General features: G+C 37.2%; 1 protein-coding gene across 3 annotated transcripts in view; it reads right to left on the reverse strand.

The window, feature by feature from the left end:
- The window catches only part of vps8 (VPS8 subunit of CORVET complex), a 74611-nt gene extending 49043 nt beyond the window's left edge, over positions 1–25568 (reverse strand). For 2 of the 3 annotated variants that reach the window (XM_061911129.1, XM_061911128.1), the window contains exons 1-15: positions 25318–25566; positions 21078–21146; positions 20786–20916; positions 20414–20510; positions 19893–19925; positions 18155–18209; positions 17950–18074; positions 15312–15398; positions 11916–11983; positions 10551–10704; positions 10414–10473; positions 7957–8064; positions 6426–6506; positions 5927–6097; positions 3754–3828 (exon numbers count right to left, since the gene is read on the reverse strand). In XM_061911129.1, the coding sequence (XP_061767113.1) occupies positions 3754–3828; positions 5927–6097; positions 6426–6506; positions 7957–8064; positions 10414–10473; positions 10551–10704; positions 11916–11983; positions 15312–15398; positions 17950–18074; positions 18155–18209; positions 19893–19925; positions 20414–20510; positions 20786–20916; positions 21078–21146; positions 25318–25389 (1386 nt within the window). In that variant the 5' untranslated portion in view covers positions 25390–25566. Of the gene's footprint in view, positions 1–3753; positions 3829–5926; positions 6098–6425; positions 6507–7956; positions 8065–10413; positions 10474–10550; positions 10705–11915; positions 11984–15311; positions 15399–17949; positions 18075–18154; positions 18210–19892; positions 19926–20413; positions 20511–20785; positions 20917–21077; positions 21147–25317 lie in introns of all 3 variants that reach the window. The other variant, XM_061911130.1, reaches the window with a different exon arrangement.
- Between the last annotated feature and the right edge of the window lie 1368 nt (positions 25569–26936).

A 26936-nucleotide genomic window follows, 5' to 3' on the forward strand; every position in this document is an offset into this window, starting at 1 on the left:
TTTCCTTAACACGGATCAATCATCCTGTCCCCTTAGCAGAAAAACAGCCCCAAAGCATGATGTTTCCACCCACATGCTTCACAGTAGGTATGGTGTTCTTGGGATGTAACTCTGTATTCTTCTTCCTCCAAACACGACGAGTTGAGTGTATACCAAAAAGTTCTATTTTGGTTTCATCTGACCACATGACATTCTCCCAATCCTCTACTGTATCATCCATGTGCTCTCTGGCAAACTTCAGACGGGCCTGGACATTAACTGGCTTAAGCAGGGGAACACGTCTGGCACTGCAGGATTTGATTCCCTGTCGGCGTAGTGCGTTACTGATGGTAACCTTTGTTACTTTGGTCCCAGCTCACTGCAGGTCATTCACCAGGTCCCCCTGCGTGGTTCTGGGATTTTTGCTCACCGTTCTAATGATCATTTTGACCCCATGGGATGAGATCTTGCGTGGAGCCCCAGATAGAGGGAGATTATCAGTGGTCTTGTCTTCCATTTTCTGATAATTGCTCCCACAGTTGATTTTTTTCACACCAAGCTGCTTGCCTATTGTAGATTCACTCTTCCCAGTCTGGTGCAGGTCTACAATTCTTTTCCTGGTGTCCTTCGACAGCTCTTTGGTCTTGGCCATAATGGAGTTTGGAGTCTGACTGTTTGAGGCTGTGGACAGGTGTCTATTATACAGATAACGAGTTCAAACAAGTGCCATTAATACAGGTAACGAGTGGAGGACAGATGAGCTTCTTGAAAAAGAAGTTACAGGTCTGTGAGAGTCAGATATCTTCCTTGTTTGAAGTGACCAAATACTTATTTTTCACCATAATTTATAAACAAATTCTTTAAAATGCCTACAATGTGATTTCCTGGATTTTTTTTCACATTCTGTCTCTCACAGGTGAAGTGTACCTATGACGAAAATTACAGACCTCTGTCATCATTTTAAGTGGGAGAACTTGCACAATTGGTGGCTGACTAAATGCTTTTTGCCCCACTGTAGTTCTGGTCCTTAAAACAACATATACACATAAAATTCCTGGCACTCAAAAACGAGACAAAAAAGATGGTAAGCCACTAGTATTCCACTATTTTCCTTCTTCAATTCTACCACATATGCGTGAGGAAATTATGAAAGAACATGAAGACATAGGCTATGGTGTCTATTTATTATTAAACCTATCAGTTTTGAAGTAATCACGACAAGGGCAACAAATGTACAACCATCAATGTACAACTATGAGCCAGTTTAAGAAACAGGTATGGTGCTCACTAAGTACAAAAGAGAATTATTGAAGCACAGTCCCGGATATTACTAAAGAAACAGAGCCAGCAAAGGCAACAGCTTAACACCACCAAACTCAAGTGCCAAGGACGAAACAGCAGTTTGTGCTAAAGGTTAGGAATCACTTTCAAGCACTTGCCGATTTAACAAATGATGATATCCCAGTTAACACCAAGTGAGATGTGATTAAGAATACCTATGTTGAGGCAGCAACCAAAATCTTAGGATATAAGAAGAAAAACAACAAGAAATGGATAAAGTGTGGAAACATGGCAAAAAATAGAAGAAAGGAAACAACTGAAAGCAGAGATGCTAAGCCCCAAGTCCCAAAGACTTCAGGAACAGGTCCAAAAGACCTGTATGTTCAAAGACAGGGGTCAAAGAGTGCCAGGAAGGACAAGCGGCCTTTTATAGAAGAAGGCGCATGTGTAGTTGAACAGGCTGCAGCTTTGCGCCCACAAGATAACCAAAAAGCTCTGTGGCTGCAACACCAGCCAGTCAGCTACCAACAGATGCAAGAACAGTACTGTTATAAAAATTGAACGGGAGCAAGGAGCAAGATGGTTCTATCATTTCCAGGAAGTGCTACCCACAACCAGAAAATGACAGCCAACTCTGAACCAGCAAAATATGTCCCTAACATCGCCACTAGCCTAATTACACTGATAAAATGGAAATCTCTTAAAGCCATGACAAATGGCAAAGCAGCAGGCAGCGACACTATCGAAACATAGATGCTCAAAGCTGACCCAGTTCCAGCAATATCAGTGCAGTTTTATCTCTTCAAAATCATATGAGAGAGTGACACCCTTCCAAGTGACTAGGCTCAGGGACTAATCGTGCAACTTCCCAAGAAAGGTAACCTACAGATCTGTGACAACTGGCGTGGTATTACACTACTCTCCATTCCCAGCAAGATCTTCTGCAGAGTGCTTCTCAGAATGATTGACACATTGACAACAAGCGGAGAGAAGAACAAGCATGATTCAGACAAGGCAGAGGACGCATTGATCATATATTTGGACAAAGAAATATAATTGAACAGTGCAGGGTTTCCCCTAAACTGCGAAGATACCTGAAAAACTGGTTTTCAAAGCGTGGCGGTAATGAAAATGCCCTGGCGGCACGCCATATTCACTTACACCTGCAGTCCACTGAGTGTAAAGTCCCGTTTTACATCAATTTAATTGACTTCAAAACGGCCTTTGACAGTGTGCACATACAGACCCTTATGGAACATTCTGAGCTCATATGGAATTCCGGACAAAACCATCACCCTGATGAGTCTTTTCTACAGCCACTTTGAATGTAGTGTGATCATCAACAGCAAGACACTCAGAATGGTTACCAGTAGAGTCAGGTGAACGGCAGGGTTGCATCATCTTACCCATCTTGTTCTTGATTACCCTAGACTGAATCCTGCGCAAAACTACAGATTGATTACCCTAGACTGAATCCTGCGCAACAATACAGCAGACATACACAGAGGAATCCAGTGGACACCTTTCTCCCACCTAGAATATTTGAACTTTGCTTACGACCTGGCAGCATTATCCTCAAAGAGAGATCATCTAAAAGGAGAAAACTGATAGACTGGACATCTATGCAAAGCAGCCAGGTCTAAATATCAACACCACAAAGACACAAGTTATGTGTATGAACGCCACGAACCCTACTCCTATCACCATCAATGCGTGCCACTTGATTTTACAGAGGGTTTTACATACCTGGAGAGCTTCATCTGCAAGGACATCATCTAAGCAAGACTTTCCAAAGTTCGTGGGGCATTCGCAATACATCAGCCAATCTTTAAGTCCAGACAGTACCATCTTCGGACCAAGATTCAGCTCTACTACACTTGTGTGAAATCTGTCCTCATGCATGGCTCAGAGTGCTTGTGAGTGGTTAAGGGGACGTGAATAAAATCAGTGCCTTTCACAATGGTTGAAAAACTGCCGAATCTTCTGACCCAACAAAAAACACAAGAAGCTGTATGCCAAAACACAATGTTGAGATGTGGTCCTTGAATTCAAACACCAGCCATTTGGATGCCTAAGCCACATTCTATGACAGAGGAGAAGAGGATACATAAGGTAGCGTTAAGATTGAGACCACCTGGAAAACGTAAGCCTTGGTGGCCAAGGAGCACATTGCGGAGAACAGTTGAAAGGAAGCTAAAAGAGATGAAGCTTGCATGGAGCGAGGCACATAGAACAGCAAAAGATCGAGACGAATGACGTTGAGTCGTTGGAGCCCTATTCCCCATCCAGAAGAAGAGGATTAAGTAAATCCTGTTATGTTAATTGGTCTAATAATTTGTACATATTCTGTTTTTTGTTTTATTTAATTCATAACTGAGTAGTAATATTTGAAATAAATAAAAATGTACCTAATACTTAATACTGATTTACCTGCTTAACAAAGAAAATGGTAACCTCACACGGACTACAAACACAAAATATAACACGTAGTACCTTGGTTCCCAAACAGACAATCTGTCCTGCATAGCTTGAAACAGACTGGTAACAAGCTTTTTCTCCAACTAAAGCCTGAAACACAAAGAAGACAGATGATTGATCAATTTACAATGATTAACTTTACAATAGCACTTCAACTAACTGGTATTATACTATTAGTATACTTTTTATATTATAACTCCAAGTGACTTTTATTATCCTATATTCTAACACATTGCTACTATTCAAACTGTATGTAATGTTACAGTGGCCAAAAATATTAAATACATTTGTTAAATAAAACCTCTCCCTTGCTTTTAATAAATACTTAGGCCTACTACGCTACTGTATTTTAATGTTGGTCATTATGGTGGTAGTTGGAGAGCCAAGTTTTTTCTGAGGTAGTACTTGGTGAAAAAGTTTGAGAAGCACTGAGTTAGATCACAATGAAGTGTTTAAAACGTATATTAAAATCAACAGAGGTCATCTATAAAGATAAAACTTTTTTTTTTCATTTTGGATTCCTCCTTCCTCACAAATGCTCTACTTTAATTGTTGCTCTACATTAGTGTTTAACTATACAGTAAAGCTCTGTTTTCATTTGCAGTTGTAATGTGTTGAAAGTTTAGTGAAAAAGCATACCCATTTTTAATTTAGCTGTATAATTGTAGGTAAATATTTTTTGTCAGCTACTGACAAGCTTCTTCTCATGCAGTCAGTATTCACAAAACTTATTTTTTTAAACATTTTATGTTACAGCTTTATTCTACAATGAGTATGAATGTTGTCTATGTATCTTTGTTGACCTTGTGATGAGGTAGCGACTTGTCCAGGGCGTACGCCGCCTTCCGCCCAATTGTAACTGAGATAGGCTCCAGCGCCCCCCGCGATCCCGAAGGTAATAAGCGGTAAGAAATGGATGGATGGATGGATGGAATACATTCATTTTGGTCCCTTAAAATTCTACACACAATACCCCCATATTAAGCCCAGACGTTATCTCTAGAGAGATCGTAAAATGGCTGTGCACCGACGCTTCCCATCCAACTTGATGGCGCTTCAGAGGTGCTGCAAAGAGGAATGGGCAAAACTACCAAAAGATAGGTGTGCCAAACTTGTTGCATTGTATTAAAAATACTTGAGGCTGTAATTCCTGCCAAAGGAGCATCAATGAAGTATTGAGCTAAGGCTGTGAATATCTATGTAAACATGATTTCTTGTAAAAGAAAATAAAAAAATTCACATTGTCTTATGGGGTATTGTGTAGAATTTTGAGGATTTTAGAATAAAGCTGTAACATAATAGAATGTGGAAAACTACTTTGAATACTTTCCGGATGCACTGTGTTTGGTTAGTATTATTTTTCTAATCAGCCTGAGCTAAACCTGAGCCCTAAAATCACGAGTAAGATTACTATTTCGGGAATCAACTCTTAAGCCGCCAAAAATATATGTTCCTCAGCTGTGATCTGAATGGGCTGCAGTTGTACTAAGTTGTAATACACGTTTACACAACTTGTGACAGTAAAGACAATATCCAACAAACAGAAGACGTCTGGAGCTAAAGTCATAAAGAAGTTTCTTAAACGCAAAAAATATAAATCAAGTGGTGAAGCTGTTTTTTATTTGCACTTTAAATCTATTGATAGTTTAGTTAAAAAATACTCATTTTAAACTCCGTTGTATAATTGTATGGACATTATTTTTTGTCAGTTGTTTAAAAGTCCATTCTTATGCAGCATATTTGGTTAACACTTATTTTTCTAATCAGCATGACATAAGGCTAAGGTTTATGTGTAAAATGAATAATGATTTGTGTGATTAACACAAGGTTTCATATCATTTCACAAGATTGTAAACTTTAAGCAGGTCAGATATAGTTATTGAATACGATTAAAATTAAGAGTAAGATTAAAAATTCAGTGCGCCCCAGGCCACTTTTAGTGTAAAAGTGGGGCCCCAAGGTATAAAAGGTTAAGAACCCATGCACTAAAGATTGCTGTAGGGGTAAAACATTTTTGACTTACTTGTATTTCCTAAGGCATCGACTAAAGGTACTATTTCTGGGGAAGAAATCTTAAACTACTCAAGTACTTTAATGACTGAAAAGTCTTAATTTAAACACTGAACTATGCTACTAATGATACTGATGCTTATTGTGCATTGGGCTTTCCCAATCCGTCAATTCTCACCATAGCCTGGGAGACATTCCCTCCTGTGGCCAGCGATTTGAAATGGCGGCTGTTATAGACCAGTTGCACCTGCTCCAGGTCCTGTATCTCCAAAATCTCCTGACTGGAACGGTCAACAACATGTAGCTTTTCATGGCTGTCTACCAGGACCAACGTACGACTGTTAATCCACTAAAAAATACAAATGGGACAGAGGGTGAAAAAAAAATAAAAATAAATCATGCACTCATGCACTTTGCAATAAAGCCATCTAAAAGAATAGGCTGTATCAAACAACAAAGCATTGTTTACGTTAGGAATGCATTTAGAAAAACGTATGATATTCGAGTAGTGCTTTATTTGGATTATTTCTTTGCAACGGCTACCAACAAGTAGGACGTTTTGGTTAAAGAGATTCGATGTGTGTTGCAGTCCCAATGAGAGTAAGTTGATAAAAAAAAACAGAATTAGTTCCAACCAAGTTCAAGAGATGATTTGTACTTTAGCAAAGGATACTTACATTCAAGCTGATAATGTCACAGCTGAGATGAATTTGTCTCTGTTTGATGACGTGAATTGCACCCATCTCCTCTCTTTTTATCTGGACAAAAAGAGCACAATAAAATAAAAGTTATGTGTAAAAAGCAGTTTAAGTGTTGGGACTGATAACTGGAGCAGTGGTTCTCAACATTTTTTCAGTGATGTACCCCCTGTGAACATTTTTTTTTTTTTTCAAGTACCCCCTAATCAGAGCAAAGCCTTTTTGGTTGAAAAAAAGAGAAAAAGAAGCAAAATACAGCACTATGTCATCAGTTTCTGATTTATTAAATTGTATAACGGTGCAAAATATTGCTTATTTTTAGTGGTCTTTCTTGAACTATTTGGAAAAAAAGATATAAAAATAACTAAAAACTTTTTGAAAAATAAACAAGTGATTCAATTATAAATAAAGAGTTGTAAACATAGAAGTAATCATCAACTTAAAGTGCCCTCTTTGGGGATTGTAATAGAGATCCATCTAGATTCATGAACTTAATTCTAAACATTTCTTCACCAAAAAAGAAATCTTTAACATCAATATTTATGGAACATGTCCACAAAAAATCTAGCTGTCAACACTAAATATTGCATTGTTGCATTTCTTTTCACAGTTTATGAACTTACATTCATATTTTGTTGAAGTATTATTCAATTAATATATTTATAAAGGATTTTTGAATTGTTATTTTTAAAATATTTTTAAAAAATCTCACGTACCCCTTGGCATACCTTCAAGTACCCCCATTTGAGAACCACTGAACTAGAGGTTAGATATACAGGTAAAGACTGATCATAAAGCAGTTTCACTACTTCAGTTATCATTTAAGCGTCTGTTTGAAACAACATTTACAACCGGGTGACATCTGAAGCAAAAACAGAAAAATAAAAAAATTAACATTCAACATTTCAGAATAGATTTGAGTTTACAAGTACAGGATGTTATATTTTGTACTTTCATACATTTTCTTTATGCCATGATTTTATCATGAAAACAAACTTAAATGTATAATTTTATCCATTAAAATTTAATGACAGACTGTGTCAAAACCGTTCTTCAACAACATAGTTTAACATATTGCGAAAATGTCCCTTTTTCCATAACACAGATTTTTTTTAAACTTTAGAATTCTTACTATTTCCAAATGTGTGTTTCAAACAATTGAAGGCATCCCGGTTGGAGGCCACATCAAAATTTTAAAAATGCAGCATTTAGCACTTTCTGCATCTATAGTGCGTATTGCTAGTACAGAAACTGTTTGCATGTTAGCATTTTAGCCATGTGGTAATGTTAAAGAACAAATTATTTCATGGCAAGAGGTAAAATAATAATAAGGATGCACATGATCGGGCTGACGTCACAACAATAAACATTCCCTCCAGGATTTGGTGGTCTTGTCAAGCGACGCAAATTCAAGTAATTTACCAGAAAACATTTTAATACAATATCATTTAAAAAATAATCCATCCTATCCTAATCAGAATTTAGTACAAAAAGGAAGTTGCACACCTACCATGAGAAATTGTACTGTATCTCCTTTACAAAAAGCTAAAATTGGGTTCACAGCTGTTTGAACGGAGACAAACTGCCAAGCCAGCTGTGGAACACTGGATGGATCAGACTAAAGGGAGAAAAAACATATAGAAAAAAACTGTTAAAACATGTATGAAGCATGAAGAACATTAACAGTCATGCAGTTGAAGTCTGCAGACTTTATCAGATCAATAATTTTCCAAGATCGAGCCACTCTAGTGGAAGCTGTTTGCAGGAGCTCTGTGCTCTTGTGTGTTCATTGATGTTTTCCTCTTGTTTTCATGTGTTTTTTGCATTTTGGTTCAAGGCTGCAGAACTGGCTGGAATTGAGGCTCAGGACAGAGGGCAGAGGTTTGGGCCGTGTACAACAAAATTACATTTTTAGTACAGACCCGTTTAAGAGCAGACATACATTGAAGGTAGACAGGGCACACAGAACAGGAACGATGTTAAGTTGTCACAATGAAGGCACCCCGTAAAAGGTAGCAAAAGATGGACGCGAGGGGAGGAGGACGAGTAAAAGTGGTTCTCATACTAGATTCCTATTAGGGAGAGGGCTCAGTCTGGGGCCAGGGAAAAAAACGTGATAGGCAGTATAAGCACATTTACACATTATGACACAGAAACCACTAGAACGGAGGGGGGTGCATCCAGTGTCGAAGCTGCAGCCCTTCTGGCGCTGCACCAACCAGCCATCGCACCTCAAGAAGTTAAACAGTGGCAAAGGTGTGGGTATATGTGCATTTCTGTGTGTGGAAGTCCATTATGCATGATGTGTGTGTGTGTGTGTGTGTGTGTGTGTGTGTGCGTGTGCGTGTGCGTGTGCGTGTGCGTGTGCGTGTAAGTTATATCTATAGGCCTGGAGTCTTTCTGCAGCCACAGCAAACAGAGTTTAACTCCCCAGGTGTTGTTGAAGGAGGGAGGGATTTAGATCGGCGATCACTGTGCTTTCCTCGCTGGTATGTTTACAGCACGGTTTCGCCAATGCCATTTGCGGGGTGTCGAATATATAAGTATGCATCATCAACAACTATGCAAATTATATGATGTTCTATTGACCACGGCCCTTCCGCCGAATGTATATTCGCAAGCTAGGCGAAACCCTGATGTATTATTTATTGCTCATTTTTGGTATTTAACAAGACTAAATTGGCCCTAGTGTATAAATGTGAGTGTGAATGTTATCCGTCTATCTGTGTTGGCCCTGCAGCTGAGATAGGCTCCAGCACCCCCCGTGACCCCAAAAGGGACAAGCGGTAGAAAAGGATGGATGGATGGATGGAATTGCTTCCTATTTTAGTTGTTTATACTGAGATAGGCTCCACCGACCCCAAAAGGGACAAGCGGTAGGAAATGGATGGATGGATATTGTATGTTGAAATAGCGCCTCTGAAGTGACAGCTGGTTGCATCAGCTCCGTACTCTGTTATTGTCTTTTATGTCCTCTGTGTTCTTTATTTTTTACCTCTAGTTTTCCTTTTTGTGTAGTTCTTTTAATCTGCACAGCAAGCACTAAATTTCTCCATCCATTTATCCATTTTCTACCACTTGCCCCTGGAGCCTATCCCAGCTGCACTTGGGCGGAAGGCAGTGTACACCCTGGACAAGTCGTCACCTCATTGAAGGGCCAAAACAGATATCCAGACAAGCATTCACACACTAGGGCCAATTCAGTCTTGCCAATCAGCCTATCCCCAAGTGTATGTTTTTCCGCATTGTGGGATAAATGAAGTCTATCCTATCCTGTACAAAAAGGACATGTGCTAATTTTGTGCCTGAGACATAACATGGACACTTAACAAAATACTGTATCTTGTTCACATTTAGTCCTTTTAAAAGGGGTATGTTATAATTGTAAGTAACAGTAAGTAAAATGTATGTACAGTTTCAGTCAGAAGTTTAGAAACACTAATCATGGGCTGAATGTCTTAAGAGTTTTGGGCTAACTTTTATTCAAAGTGATTATTTTTTCGATGGTGCAATAATCTTTATTTTAGCAATAATAATTAATAATAATACAAGAAAAATAAATAGTGCGCTTTGTATGACAGCGTATAAGACAAATAATGCAATAAGAGTATGAAAAGACTAACACAGTTTTTGTTTTGTTAGTGTTTTTGTTTAAGTATTTAAACAAAAACACTAATAATAAGTACTTAAATAAATATTAATAATAAAACAGTTCAAGCAATGGCTATTTTATTGTAAAATGTGTAGAATTGTAGCATATCTTCTTTAAGGTTAAAAAATCAAATGTTGCCTGCAGGCTGTACTTTGCCATTATATGTTGCATATAAGTCCTGCTCTAGACAGTACTGTGTTGTCTTTTTATATTCTTAGCCATTCATATTGTTATGTACATGTGTGTTGTTGTTGTTTTTGTCAGAACACAGGCCTACTATTCTCAAATACTCTAAGAACTTGGACAAATACCAACCGTGCTATAGGGAAAGCTCATCCAAACTTTCAGGGAGGGCTTTAGTCCAATCACCAGAATCTGATGAGAGTGGAAAAACAATCTTCAAAACACAACTTTGTGTTTAAATAGGAGGGCTAGGTAAAGCATGACTGTACCTTTGTGAGGGAAGCCAAAGCCAGTAAATAGTAATTAGTTAAAGGGTGGTCAGTGAAGTCAGAAGGTGCACACAACGGTTCAATACAGCAGACTTCCCCCTTTGAACCACTGAAGAGACATCTCGAGTCACAGGAACGCATGCCCATTACTCTCCTGAAAGTAAAAAAGAAATGCAGAACTTAAGAGACAGGATAAATTTAATATAATCTAAATAAAATGTTGCAAATAAAAATGTCAGGGCCCAACACAGTATTTAATCACTAATTAGCAGGAAAGCAATCAGTTGAAAATCACATGCAGTAATTCACAAAAACAGTTGTCTTTTCACTTAACTGGTTATTAACTCACCTCAGCATAAATATATTGTCGCCAGACAATGTGAAACAACTTGACAAATTAATAAAGGGTTAGAAAATGTTCACATTTTTTATTTTGTTCTTTCTCAGTAGCTTACTACTGATAATGATTATAGTGGACAGCTGGTAACCTAATTACAATCATTGTTAAAAATATTCATGCTTCATACCAAATAATATAGCAATTTGCATTTAGCGTACAAACAGAGTTAATCAATTGTTGGGTTGCAATCATACTGCCTCGAGCTAAGGTTCCCACACTTTTTCAGCAGGTGAGCTACTTATCAAATGACTAGGTCAAGGTGATATTCCTCATATACATTTTTTGTTAACATGTTAAAGGTGTTAGATAAATAAACAAGCATCTTTGAAGCATAAGGATTATTTTCTTTTATGAAGACAAGAATATACATTGGTGTCTTACTTTATTCTGATGACATGCATTGATTGAAATCAGACAGGATTTACAGTAGTGCTAATAAGTTCCACAGCTTTGAATTTAAATTGTGAAGGCAAAAAAAATCCCCCCTCTCTTTTTAATAGTACATGAAAGGGATTGATTGGAGCGATCGAATTACATATCATTCAAAACTGACGAGAAGCTACGACATTAGAGTCCCTATGACACTGCAATAGTGTACACATTGATAATTAATTGTAACGCTCCCTGGCCCATCTTGTCCAATTGTTCCAATCAAAGGTGTACCGAATTTGACTGCCGATAAAAGTGCTCACATGAGCTGAAAGTGCTGGACATCAAAATGTGGAAATGAAAATCATCAAAATGTGGTAAATGTGGAAGTAGTGTCAAAGCTCTTTGAGTACCTTGAAGGTAGAAAAGCGCTATACAAGTACAACCCATTTATCATTTATTTTATCAGCTATAAAGTGAAACCATGTGTGTGCATGCATTAAAAGACTTTGAGTCATAAATAAACCTGACAAAATGGTGTTATTTACATGAAAAATACATAGTCAGTAAGTAGTGTTCAATAAAACATAGTTTACCTGAAAGTCAGTTCAAAAACAGATCCACCACTGTCACTGCACACTGCAAGAGTTGGGTCGGCTGTGAACTTGGAAAATAAAAATTGGAGAGAAAAAATTGACAGGATTATTTAAAAAATACATTAAACCCACCTACAAAGACATGCACCTGGGGATAAGTTTATTGGCAACACTAAAATGGCCCTAGTGTGTGAATAAATGATAAATGATAAATGGGTTGTACTTGTATAGCGCTTTTCGACCTACAAGGTACTCAAAGCGCTTTGACACTACTTCCACATTTACCCATTCACACACACATTCACACACTGATGGAGGGAGCTGCCATGCAAAGCGCTAACCAGCACCCATCAGGAGCAAAGGTGAAGTGTCTTGCTCAGGACACAACGGACGTGACGAGGTTGGTACTAGGTGGGGATTGAACCAGGGACCCTCGGGTTGCGCACGGCCACTCTCCCACTGCGCCACACCGTGAGTGGAAATGTTATCTGTCTATCTGTGTTAGCCCTGCGATGAGGCGGCGACTTGGCCAGGATGTACACCGCCTTCCGCCCGGATGTAGCCGAGATTGGCTCCAGCACCCCCCGGCAACCCCGTAAGGGACAGGCGGTAGAAAATGGATGGATGAATGGACATTAAACCCAAATGTTTGCCTCATTCGCAGTTAAGGATTGTTAAATCACAGCACCTCACCATTTTCTCTGGTCAACTGCCTTCAGCAATGAAAACCTATATGACAACCAACCTACTCAAACTAAATGGTAGAAAAAAACACATTCATGATCATGTGTCTCATGCGGCTACTCCGGTAGATACAAAAACTCCATATTGACGGGTGTTGAATAAAATAATCTGATGAATATCGAAAACCTGGCGTTACACACCAAATCAGTCATATCCGCCTTTTACAATCTCTCGTCTCGTCTGACTCTCAGACTCAGTAGCAAAATCCCAAATTCATGTTTCCATTACTCCCGGCTGGATTACTGCCATGAAGTACTGTAGGATTCCAGCGAAGCCCAAGACCAATTCAAGTAAGTGCAAAATTAATGTTACATCACCTCAACATTCATTCGTCTCCACTGGCTTCACATGTCAAGTCCCGCATCACTTACAAAATCTTTCTCTTCACCTATAAATCCCAGCACACACTCACTGCCCCCTACTTGTCCGACCTCCTTCATCAACCTACTCCATCCTGAAATTTGCTGTACTCCAGCATGGGTCTGCTGTCAATCACTCAAATCAAATTACAAGGTTTTGGGGACAGAGCCTTCAGCATGTCTGCCTCCAGAAAAGTGCTATATGAATGTACGTTATTATAATTACGATTTGACAAAAGTTTTGTTTCTTGACTGGTTCGGTTATATTATAGTGCATCCATTGACACAATTAATTATCACATCTTAATAAAGATGGAAACATGTAATTAAAATTAAAAAGAATCGCCCAAAAATTGGTTAAAGTGTTTGTCTAATCACTTAACTTAAAAAAAATAATACAAGATGGGTGGCATCCTGTAGAAGATGGGAAAAAGAAAACACGAGGATGGAGGTGGGAGGAAATAAAAATATTCCCAAACTGTGGTCCGGGAGGAGTGCAGTGTGGCACTAGGAAAAAAAGCTCAGAAAGCATAAGCACACATTATGACATACAAACTCGAGACTTGCAACGGGGCAGCAGCTAAGCAAAAAATGTGAAATAACTGAAAACATGTTTTATTTTATTATCTCTCGGGTTGGCGCTGTTGCTGGAGCCAAGTCACCACCTTATCGCAGGGCCAACAAAAACAGACAGACAAGCTCTCACACTTACATCCACCCACCAGAGCCAATTTAGTGTCACCAATCAGCTTATCCCCAAGTTCATGTCTTTGGAGGTGTGAGGAAGCCAGGGTACCCGGAGAGAACCCACACAGTCATGGGGAGAACATGCACAGAAGACCCTGAGCCCGGAAATCGAACACAGGACCTTCTCTCTGTGAGGCATGAACACTAATCACTATATGACTGTGCTGCCATGCACACAAGGTCAAAATCATCTAATCCTGAAAACCAGCCGTACACTTGTATTAACATTTTAACTTGTTGTAGAGCAGCGGTTCTCAAACTTTTTTTCACAAAGTACCACCTCAAAAAACACTTGGTTCTTCAAGTATCCCCATAATGACCAACATTAAAATACCGTAGTAGGCCAAGGTATTAATTAAAAGCAAGGCAGAGGTTGAATTTACAAGTATATTTAATATATTCAGCAACTGTAAAATTGCACACAGTTTGAAGATTAACACTGTGTTTGAATATAGGAAAATAAAACACTGTACATTAATCAAGAAATGTTTTGGCATACCACGAGATGGAGCCCGAGTACCACAGATTGAGAATCAATGCTGTAAAGCAGGGGTGTCAAACGTACGGCCCGCAGGATGAGTTTGCTAAGTATAAAAGTGAGCCAAAGTTTTTGAATGAATGAAACTACTGTTCTAAATGTGTCCACTAGATGTTGCAATAGCAATTCTTTGTATCTTTGTAGATTATGCCACATATGTTAAAAAAAATAAATAAACCACATGATGTTAGTGCACCAGTCGAGGAAAATGAGCAAACTACATAAATAACATCCTGTAATTGGATTTCGATATTATTTTTTTTATCTTGATAGATTGAAAATTTACACCAACGAGTTGACTGATAAATTTTATCACATAATTTATTCAGAAAGTATAAATAACGACAAATAAACATAGAATACCATTAACCGCACCATGTAACTCAACAATATTGGGATTTGTATATGCTATCAAACGTACGGCCCGCGGGCCAAATAAGGCCGTGAACAGTTTTAATCCGGCCCCCAGGATGAGTTTGCTAAGTATAAAAATGAGCCGAAATTTTTGAATGAAAGAAACTGCTCTTCTAAATGTGTCCACTAGATGTCGCATTAGCAATTCTTTGTATCTCTGTAGATTATGCTACATATGTTAAACAAAATAAACCAGTCGAGGAAAATGATCAAACTACAGAAATAACATCCTGTAATTTGATTTTGATATTATTATTTTTATCGTGATAGATTGAAAATTTACACCAATGACTTGACTGATGAACATTATCACATAATGTATTCAGAGTATAAATAACAACAAATAAAGATAGAATTCTATAAACCACAACATGTCATTGTAAAAAAACAAAAAAAACAACATTATGATTTGTACATTTTTCAGAATGTGCTTGTTCTATTTTTAAACAAAAAAAAACTATTTGAAGTTGTCTTTATTTTTAAGTTATCGAGCCGTGTTTTTACCAGTCCGGCCCACTTGGGAGTAGATTTTTCTCCATGAGGCCCCCCATCTAAAATGAGTTCGACACCCCTGCTGTAAAGGATTTGACATACCTTCACATGGAGAATTGCTGTCCCTGGAGGGTGTGCATCAGTGATAGTTCTAAGAAGTTTCCCATTGGCAAGATCCCACATAGTAATCTAAAATTAAGAGGGACAAACAAACCAAGAAACTAGGTTATTAAAAGGACTGAATGTGGAACCATTGATAATATTTCACAGATGGTGTACAGTCACTACTAATGCTTTTGCGGTCCACTCCAAGGTTTCTCATTGTCATCCCATTAGGTTGAGTTTTTTCTTGCCCTGATGTGGGATCTGAGTCGAGGATGTCGTTGTGGCTTGTGCAGCCCTTTGAGACACTCGTGATTTAGGGCTATATAAGTAAACATTGATTGATTGATTGATTAATTGATAGATGATGCATAAGGTATCTTTTTTAATACTTTCGAGATGCTTTATGACAAACACTGTCCATTGAAACAAATGAGTAAGAAGCAAAATAAAAAACATCAACCATGGATGACAAAAGGACTGAAAATGCTTGCAACAAGAATAATACATTATACAAAACATTTATAACACAAAGATCTACAGAGGCAGAAAACAAGTACAAACATATAAAAACAAGCTAACTGGTAAACTACAAAAAAAAATTTTTACAGTCAATTATTGGACCAGAACAAAAAAAACAATTTGTGAGCAACATGGGGCATTCTAAAATAGCATTATTAATAATGGTGCTAAGAAGAATTATCCTAAGTACTTATCAGATGAAAATGTAAAAACTGACAATATGAATGAAGTAGTTGAAAGCTTCAATAAGTACTTTGTGAACATTGGACCAAATCTGGAGGAAAAGATTGCAGATCCCGAGTCAGTTGAGGACTTGAATGACACTCTAGACAAAAATCCCCACTGGATGTTCCTCGATGGTTTGACAAGAGGAAATAGATGATCAATTTTGTGAAAAAATGTAAATCCAAGACCTCAACTGATCGTAACAGAAGTGGTATGGAAACGACAAACAAAGGTTGTTGAACAGATTTCACAAACTTTAACATTTTCAGCAACCTATCATTTCAAACAGGCAAATTTCCAGATAAAATTCAAATAGCAAAACTCCAACCAATTTATTACACTGGCAACAAACACCAGTTTACAAACTACAAACCTGTTTCTCTACTTCCACAATTTTCTAAAATTAATGAAAAACTGTTTAACAACAGATTGGACAAATTAGTAAATAAAAATGAAACACACAGATAACCAATACGGATACAGAGCCAACATTTCTACATCAATTGCATTAATCGAAACAACGTAAGAGATTACCATTGCAAAAGATAGAAAAAAAAATTGCAGCTGCAGTGTTAATGGATTTAAGAAAAACATTTGACACAATCAATCACAGTATCTTAATAAACAAATTATAAAGGTTTGGCACCATAGGGTTGGTCTTGAACTGGTTAAGAAACTACTTAACCAACAGGAAGCAATACATGAAGATAGGTGAACACTGAAAATGTCTTGTGGCGTACCTCAGGGTTCAATACTGGGACCAAAATTGTTCAGTTTTTATATAAATTACATTTGTAAAGTTACAAAAGACTTAAAGTTAGAAGTATTATTTGAAGATGATACAACTGTGTTTTGTTTAGGAGAGAACACACAGAAGCCAATACAAAAAATAACAAAAAGATGGTTTGACAAAAAATCTTTAAATTTCAGTGAAGCAAAAATAAAGCTATTTGATAACGGTAGAAGGGAAAGTAAAACACAAATACAAATAGACGGAGTAGACATTGAAATGGTTAAAGAAACTAATTTTTGAGTGTAATAATAGATGATAAAATGAACTCGAAACCTCATGTAAAAAAATGCAACTTAAAGTAGCAAAAAACACGTCAATAATGAATAAAGAAAAATATGTATTGAATCAAAAATCACTTCATATTCTTTACTGCTCACTAGTGTTACAATATCTGAGTTACTGTGTAGATATATGGGGAAACAACTAAAAATGTGCGTTTCATTCACTAACTGTGTTACAAAAAAAGATCAATCTAAAATTATGTACAAAGCAAACTATAACCTACTACCCATGAATGTTCAATAATTATTTTCAACTAAAGAAAAGAAATATAACTTTAGAAGAAAATTTAATTCAAAACATTTGTATGCATGTACAACACTTAAGAAATTTAGCATATCCATATGTGGAATTAAATTATGGAATGGATTAAGCAAATAAATCAAACAAAGCACCAATATGATTCAGTTTAAGATACTGTTCAAACTACAAGTGATTACAGAGTACAAAAAAACCAACAATTATGATGAACATCTTAAAAACATTTTTTTTTGATAATGATTATTTATGTATGTAATACTTGTTTACTTACTTATGGTATATTATTTATTTATTCACTGTTCTGTTACAAACAGAGAACATGGGATAGGACATGTGATACAATTGCTATTATATGAAAAGGGGTAGGATTAAATAAGGTCTGCTTCTTCCTACTCCTTTTTGGACGTGCAACAACTGGAAATATGTGATGCATTACATTGTATCGTATGCATGTTCGAAATAAACTGAAACTGAACTTAACTGAACTGAAAATCCACATTCAAAACACAACTGTTTTGACAATCTCAAATAAAAAATCCCAAGTGGTTTGGATAGTACCTGTCCTTTGGCAAATCCGCAGAGAAGTCTTGAGCAGTCATTGTTGATGCTGAGGGCAGAAATAGCTCCAAATTCCGCTCCAGTTATTTTGTTATTAAGACAGAGCCGTAAAGCTTGGTTGGTATCTGGAGAGGATTATTAAAGAAGAAATGTATCATTAAAGCCAGGATCTGGAATAATTAAAAAAGAGGTCGACAGGACTTACCAAAAACCAAAGCCAGACCATGAGACGTCCCCACAACAATCACACCTGCAACTGTCTGAAGAGAAGATGTAAATACATAACTACTTAAAGGTCTAGAAAGTCACAAAATGAAAGCAAAAGCTTATCACAAAATACAAAAAGCAGCATACTAAAAAGAAAACTCTGGAGATATTGGCATTGGTATTCAATATTGTGCTGAATTTATGTCGAACAAACAACTGTATTGCTTAATTTTTACCCATGATATCTACAAATTATTTCTGAACAACTACATATTTACAGAGCAAAGAGCTAGCTGTCTAGTTTCAGCTCGGGATTTTATTGTTACCGAGTGTTTACTCATTTGGGATAAATTTGATCTCTTCGGTTTTTAGTCACATCTTCCTAAAGCTGTTTCACATAGGGGCTGGTTCTCTAATCTGGAACTACTATATATAATCTGCAAATGCATAATATACTATGTAGACAACTACACTGTATATCCTGGGCTAGAGATGGATACTGTTCACATCTGAACCGATACGATACCAATTTCGGTACCTGAGAATTGATATCAGTACCAGTTTGGTGTGTATGTTCATGTGGTAATAAATGTTCATTTGTATAACAATACAATTTCAATTATAGTATTGAACATTTAACAGATCATAACTATGTTGACCAGTTGTTATATATTGTTTTCTTACAATTCTGAGTCTCTTTGAAAAGTGGCCTATGTGTTAATTTCAGTTTGTCCATGGTGGCTTGTCGTTGTCAGGAAAGTAGTCTTTGCCATTACGCTGAATGTTCCAGAACGTGTCTTTTGTTGTGGGACAGTTAGGAGTTTGTGTTTAAATGTTCTTTCACCTTGTCCTCACACTCTCTTTCCCCACAGTGTGGTGTACTGTAGGCTCAAGGTCTCAGGACACACCTGACCCCAATTAGTGGGCTACTATTTGGCCGATCTTGTTCAGCTGTTTGTTGTCGGATCTTTGTTTGCCATGTTGACTTTGCCATGCTCATGGCGCTCCCCTTTCGGATTGAGCTCCTCCAGATGATTCCTTGCTACTCTCAACTCTCCAGGTCTGCTTCGCTTAGCTTCCTAGTTTGTTGTGTTTCTTTTTTGTACTGTAAGTAAATTGCATTTTAGTTGTAGTTTTCATTACCAAATTCAGAGGTGTTAAAATTGCTGTGGAATATCACCACTGGTAATCAGTAGCATGTATATGGCATGTCAAATTTTCCTACATGCATTATGAAAAGTGAAACCTTGCTTCCGAAAACTTTCAATCAAGCATGCTTGTTTTGTTGACATGGAAAATTACAGTATTACCTAGAAGTAGTCTGCTATGAATACACCTGATTGCCCACCAAATGTTTGAACTCAGCAGTGCTGGACAACAAAAGTTTTGAAATATGTTTGATTTTTATGTTCATTACCTATAAAAGTACCAAATTTGATACCAATCCCTCCCACCTGCCATCTTTCAAAAGTTTAGAATACTGTACATTTACCATGAAAAACAAAACAGTAAAGGAGCAAAGCAGGTTCTAATGATGAGGTGAAATCAAATTAAGCTACTTGATATTTAGCTGTGAAAAAACTAAAATAATACCAAAGTATTTTCCCATTAATCACCCATTACTCAGAAAATATCTATTATGATGCAGAATATTCAGTGGGCTTTCCATTCAACAACATCTTACATGTTCTTATGTATTTTTATAATATCTATTTTTTAATAAAACAAAAGCTTACAATGGCAGTTGGTAATCCAGCATCCACTTTGTCCTGTTGAAAAAAGAAACATTAGTGATGTTACATTGACAAAAATGGAATTACCTACTATTTAATTTTTCCTGATAAATTTCCTATTTTCCTATCACTGGTTGGTGCTAAAAACTGGTCCAATCTTTCTCCATGCCTCTTTCGCTGAGGCACTTGATTTTAGGTGTGTTACTTTCAGGATTGGGGACCATGGTTTTGACTTTGATAGGTTGACTTAATTTTAGAAAGTGCCTTGAAATAGCTTATACTCAGAATTAATAGGCATGTAAATAGGATTGATACAATTAAATTTATAATTTTTCATATGCATCATAATCTTGAGACTAACAAAAACATGACTATCACGTTTTGAAGTTACCAACCATCATATTGTATGCATTTACAATTATTGTACCTGTGTCATATATATATGTTATTTATATTTTTTATATGCAACAATTTTTATTCACAAGATAAAATTTTGTATGAATAAATATGTGTGTAAAAATTACTGCAGCCGAGGCAATCTGTGCAGAGATGCCCTGAAGAATGCTGTGTTGGAGAACAGATTCATGAACTGCCGCTTTCAAATCCAGTGCCCTCTTCTTCCTTCAAACATACAAAAAATAAATTAGCATGGACATCTCAAAATAGTGACGATTTATTTTGAATGTGATACTAGATTTTTTTTTTTTTTTTTACACAAACAAAGCGCTTTGTACAGTAGTACTAAATGTGTTTATATTTGACAATATTATTGTGATAACACAAAAAAAAAAAAAAAAAAGTATTCTACTAGAGAAGTGTTCACAAAACTCAACCAACTTAAACTCTTAAGCACATAATGGAAAAATACATTAACGTGTGAGCGAGTGCCCGCTTGCCGTTTGAGGTGTGATGGGTCCCCGCTGTCTGAGCTGGCAAGAGAAGCAGTATCACAGGAGTGAGAGTCAATGTTTTCAGTATTCAGCACACAAGTATCTTCCAGCACAAATGCTTCCTCTTCATCCTCCATCTGCAGTCACATAGGAAATAACAAAATAATAAAAAGTCACAATCAGGATGACAAACATGGTTTTATGTTTGGCATACATAATCATTGACATTTTTTGTCAGACAGTCAGAAGGTTAAGAACAGGTTTAAACAAATACAAAAAGATGAAAGATGTACTTGACCTCATTGAGGATGCTTTCCAAGGTAGGAGGTGTGTCTACTTGGGGAATGTCAAATTCCTTATCGTCAATCTAAGAAAAAAAACATGGGGAAATCATAATTACTGCCATCTTTTCAAATGTTCTTTCCTGCATCAACTGACAGCCTCTTAACTTTTTTTTTTGTTTCAGATTTTTTTTTCATTGGATGGACTTTTTTATTGCTTTTGTGACTTTCTTGTGAAGTCAGTGGTAATCAATACATTATAAATAGCTTAGCCCAGGGTGTCCAAAGTGTGGTCCACTGGCCCTCGGCACATTGTAAAAATAAAGAAATCAATATTTATGATATATTATCATATATACTAGGAGTGCAACGATTAGTCAATGTTGTCAACAAAAATTGATGGTAAAATTGATTGCCAATTTGTTTATACACTGAACAAAAATATAAACATAACCCTTTTGCTTTTGCTCCCATTTTTCATGAGTTGAATTCAAGGATCTAAAACTTTTACTATATACACAAAATGCATATCAATATGTTAATTAAACAGCATGATGATTGCACAGGTGTGCCTTTGGCTGTCCACCATAAAAGGCTACTCTGAAATGTGCAGTTTAATCACACAGAGTTTTGAGGGAGTGTGCAGTCGGCATGTTGACTGCAGAAATTTTCACCAGAACTGTTGCCCGTGTTCATTTCTCTACCATCAGCCGTCTCCAAAGGCGTTTCAGAGAATTTGGCAGTACATCCAAAAAACTTCTCAACAGCAGACCACGTGTAACAACACCAGCCCAGGACCTCCACATCCAGCTGGTGCACCTCCGTGATCGTCTAATACCAGCCACCCGGACAGCTGCTGCAACAATACGATTGTATAACCAAATTATTTCTACACAAACTGTGAGAAACCGTCTCAGGGAAGTTCATTTGCATGCTCGTCGTCCTTATCGGGTCTTCAACCTAACTGCAGTTTGTCATCGAAGCCGAAATGAGTTGGCAAATGTTCACATTCGATTGCGTCTGGCACATTGAAGGTGTGATCTCTTCAAGGATGAATCCCAGTTTTCACTGTCTAGGGCAGATGGCATTTGTAATATCATGTGCGAGGGGGTTTGCTAATATAATTGTTGTGAATCGAGTAGGCCATGGTGGGGGTGATGTTATGGTATGGGCAGGCGTATGTTATGTAAAACGCACGTGCATTTTATTGATTGCATTTTGAATGCACAGAGATACCATGATGAGATCTTGAGGCTTATTGTTGTGCCATTTACCCATGACAATGCACGGCCCCCACGTCCAGGATCTGGACATGTCACCCATTGATCGTGTTTCGAATGCTGTGGATTGGCATATAGGACAGCGTATTCCAGTTCCTGAAAAAAATCCAGCAATTTGGCACACCCATTGAAGAGTGGACCAACATTCCACAACTCTATGCGAAGAAGATGTGTTGCACTGCGTGAGGCAAATGGTGGTTACACCAGATACTGACTGCTTTTCTGACCTCAATAAAGCAGAATTGCACATTTCAGCGTGGCCTTTTATTATGGGCAGTCCAAGGCACACCTGTGCACTACTCATGCTGTTTAATCAACATATTGATATGCCACACCCCTGAGGTGGGATGTATTATCATAGCAAAGAAGAAGTGCTCACTAACACTAATCTAGACAGATTTGTGAACAATATTTGAAACAATTGGGTGTTTTGTGTGTATGTAGTAAAATATTTAGATCTTTGGGTTTAAATCTTGAAAAATGGGAGCAAAAACTAACATGTACGAGTCAGTGTCTTTTTAGGGAAACTCAATAGAAGCTAGATATATTTGGCTGTGTTTTGTTGTTTGCTCTTGTTGTTTTACATTAAAAACTTAACCCTACATCCTAACCCTGCTGAAGTTTGTTGGCGCTCACTTTATTCTGTTGAGGAAGAACCATGGCGGTAAGAACCATTTTCAAGAAGGGGCCAACGGATTTATTGAAGTTAATAAAATTGGAATCTATTATGACTTGTGGCTTTGTTTTTATTCTGATACATTAGTTTAATATATATTAGTTCAGTGTATGCATAAACATTTTGTCATAGAGGCTACTCGGGGCTGTGTCCCTTTACCCCTGGTTTTCGCGACACATAATAGCCACAGCTGTGGACTCTTTCCGTTTTTATTCAAGTCTGTGTTTATTTCCACTGTCTGCAGTACGACAACGGAATGCGCTAAATATACACAGAGCATCTGAATTAATTTAGCTAAAAGCTGCTTGTGTTGGGCAGGAAGTCATGCTCAAACACAAAATAACGTACAGTGAGGCAAAAAAGTATTTAGTCAGCCACCGATTGTGCAAGTTCTCCCACTTAAAATGATGACAGAGGTCTGTAATTTTCATCATAGGTACACTTCAACTGTGGGAGACAGAATGTGAAAAAAATCCAGAAATTCACATTGTAGGAATTTTAAAGAATTTATTTGTAAATTATGGTGGAAAATAAGTATTTGGTCAACCATTCAAAGCTCTCACTGATGGAAGGAGGTTTTGGCTCAAAATCTCACGATACATGGCCCCATTCATTCTTTCCTTAACACAGATCAATCGTCCTGTCCCCTTAACAGAAATACAGCCCCAAATTGTGATGTTTCCACCCCCATGCTTCACAGTAGGTGTGGTGTTCTTGGGATGCAACTCAGAATTCTTTTTCCTCCAAACACGACAAGTTGAGTTTATACCAAAATGGATACATGGATGATACAGTAGAGGATTGGGAGAATGTCATGTTGTCAGGAGTAACCAAAATATAACTTTTAGGTATAAACTCAACTTGTCGTGTTCGGAGGAAGAAGAATACTGAGTTGCATCCCAAGAACACCAAACCTACTGTGAAGCATGGGGGTGGAAACATCATGCTTTGGGGCTGTTTTTCTGCTAAGGGGAAAGGATGATTGATCCGTGTTAAGGAAAGAATGAATAGGGCCATGTATCGTGAGATTTTGAGCCAAAACCTCCTTCCATCAGTGAGAGCTTTGAATGGTTGACCAAATACTTATTTCCCACCATAATTTACAAACAAATTCTTTAAAATTCCTACAATGTGAATTCCTGGATTTTTTTTTTTCACATTTTCACAGTTGAAGTGTACCTTTGATGAAAATTACAGACCTCTGTCATCATTTTAAGTGGGAGAACTTGCACAATCAGTGGCTGACTAAATAATGTTTTTGCCCCACTGTATCTGGTTTACTTTCAAAATAAAATTGCCAGACTATATTTTGTCTGTCTATCTGTGTTGGTCCTGCGATGAGATGGCGACTTGTCCAGGGTGAACCCCGCCTTCCGCCCGAATGCAGCTGAGATAAAAGGGACGAGCTGTAGAAAATGGATGGATATTTTACAATTTTAAATGTACTAATGGGTGGGGGCGGACATGAAATCAATTTGTCAAAGATTTGCATGTAATTTCACATTGTTGACCCTAATGCTGATTCTGAAGGTCCAAAATTAAATCCCAGGCAGCTATGCACGCATATGGGGTACTGTGTCAAATTCCAGCTGATGCGGGGCAGGAATGCAGGGGCTTGGTTCGTGGGAGTTGTGTGTGTCTCCAACTCCAGCTCGGAATTATGTTACTTTTGTGTTGTCGTTTTGCAAGGCAAACATGTTCTCTTTTTTTTTACCAGGCAAGTCAATGCCGGCACAGACAGGCCCACCTTTGGGTACTGATTGACGGCAAAGCTAGAGCTTTGTTCCGCGGTGTTTACTTCATCACATGACGATTGTGCGCAGATTCGCGAGCTCTTGCAAAAAAAAAAAAAAAAAAGTCTGCGCAATTTTTCTGACCGGCGGAGCCACAACTTAACGTGGCGGTTACGTTTCGCTGCGCTTTTTGCTCCTTGTGGAAATTATAATTTACAACGTTCATCTCTATACCCTGCACATACGAGGGCCCTGCATACACACAGACACAAACACACAATACTGTACATATAATTAGAGATTATGTAATGAATATTTACAGTTTCACCCGCTTCCTTACTTCAAACTGTAAGTATTTATGTACGGTACGTTTGTATCGAAAGAGGAAGCTGTTTTTTAGTGTCATGAAGACAGACGGGCTGAAATGAAATTTACTTTAGAATCGACAGGTTTTTGTTCGTAACTGTCAAATCATCAATATGACACCAAATAATTCTATACATAAATAAACAACCACTTTACACTTCATGACAAAAGGAATAAATGATATAAAAACATGATGTCTCACCGTTTCCTCATCCATCAGTTCTAGCTGCGGCGAAGAACCCAGCAAACCGCAAGCGTTTAAATACTCCGACATGTTTTTGGTGTGTTTCAAGGGGGAAACGTCTGTTTACATTTTATATTTCTTAAACGAATCCTCTTCGCTGAGCTGTACTGAAATTATTGGGGGAATTTACTTATATCACGATACTAGTACCTTCTTTTTCGTCCTTTTTTCTTCTTCTTCTACAACTATTTCTTCTTCGTCTTCTTCTTTTCCTGTTAAAGGTTCATTACCGCCACCAGTTGGCCCGGAAAAATACCTCCACTTTAGTTAGTCAGCGTTTTGGTAGGCAAGTCATCGCAAGTTACCGCTTGTCCCTTTTTGGTGGGTGGGGGAGCTGGAACCTATCTTAGCTGCACATGGGCTGAAGGCTAAGTACACCCTGGACAAGTCGCTACCTCATCGCAACTAACTTTTGTCAAAAAGCTTTAAACCAGGGGTCACCAACCTTTTGGAAACCAAGAGCTACTAATGATTAATGCAAAGGGCTACCAGTTTGATACACATTTAAATAAATTGCCAGAAATAGCCAATTTTCTCAATTCACCTTTAATAAATAAATCTATATATATATTTAAAAAATGGGTATTTCTGTCTGTCATTCCGTACGTCGTACATTTTTTCCTTTTACGGAAGGTTTTTTGTAGAGAATAAAATATGAAAAAACACTTAATTGAACGGTTTTAAAAGAGGAGAAAACACGAAAAAAATGAAAATTAAATTTGGAAAAATAGTTTATCTTCAATTTTAACTCTTTAAAATTTAAAATTCAACCGAAAAAAATGAAGTTAAAAACTAGTTAATTCGAATCTTTTTGAAAACATAAAAAAAATAATTCATGGAACATCATTAGTAATTTTTCCTCATTAAGATTAATTTTAGAATTTTGATGACATGTTTTAAATAGGTTGAAATCCAATCTGCACTTTGTTAGAATATATAAGAAATTGGACCAAGCTTAATTTCTAACAAGGACAAATCATTATTTCTTCTAGATTTGCCAGAATAATTTCTTTGAAATTTTAATTATAATAAGTTTGAAGAAATATTTCACAAACATTCTTCATCGAAAAAACAGAAGCTAAAATGAAGAAACTAAATTAAAATGTATTTATTATTCTTTACAATAAAACAAATACATTTACTGGAACTTTGATTTAAATTGTCAGGAAAGAAGAGGAAGGAATTCAAAAGGTAAAAAGGTACACGTGTTTAAAAATCCTAAAATCATTTTTAAGGTTGTATTTTTTCTCTAAAATTGTCTTTCTGAAAGTTATATGAAGCAAAGTAAAACAATTAATGAATTTGAAGTGAAGACCAATTCTTTAAAATATTTTCTTGGATTTACAAATTCTATTTGAGTTTTGTCTCTCTTATAATTAAAAATGTCGAGCAAAGCGAGACCAGCTTGCTAGTAAATAAAATAAAATTAAAAAGAATAAAGACAGCTCACTGGTAAGTGCTGCTATTTGAGTTATTTTTAGAACAGGCCAGCGGGCGACTCATCTGATCCTTACGGGCTACCTGGTACCCGCGGGCACCGCGTTGGTGACCCCTGCTCTAAACCCTTCATCTTCAGA

This window comes from Nerophis ophidion, linkage group LG09, assembly GCF_033978795.1.
Source record: "Nerophis ophidion isolate RoL-2023_Sa linkage group LG09, RoL_Noph_v1.0, whole genome shotgun sequence".
NCBI classification, from domain to species: Eukaryota; Metazoa; Chordata; class Actinopteri; order Syngnathiformes; family Syngnathidae; genus Nerophis; species Nerophis ophidion.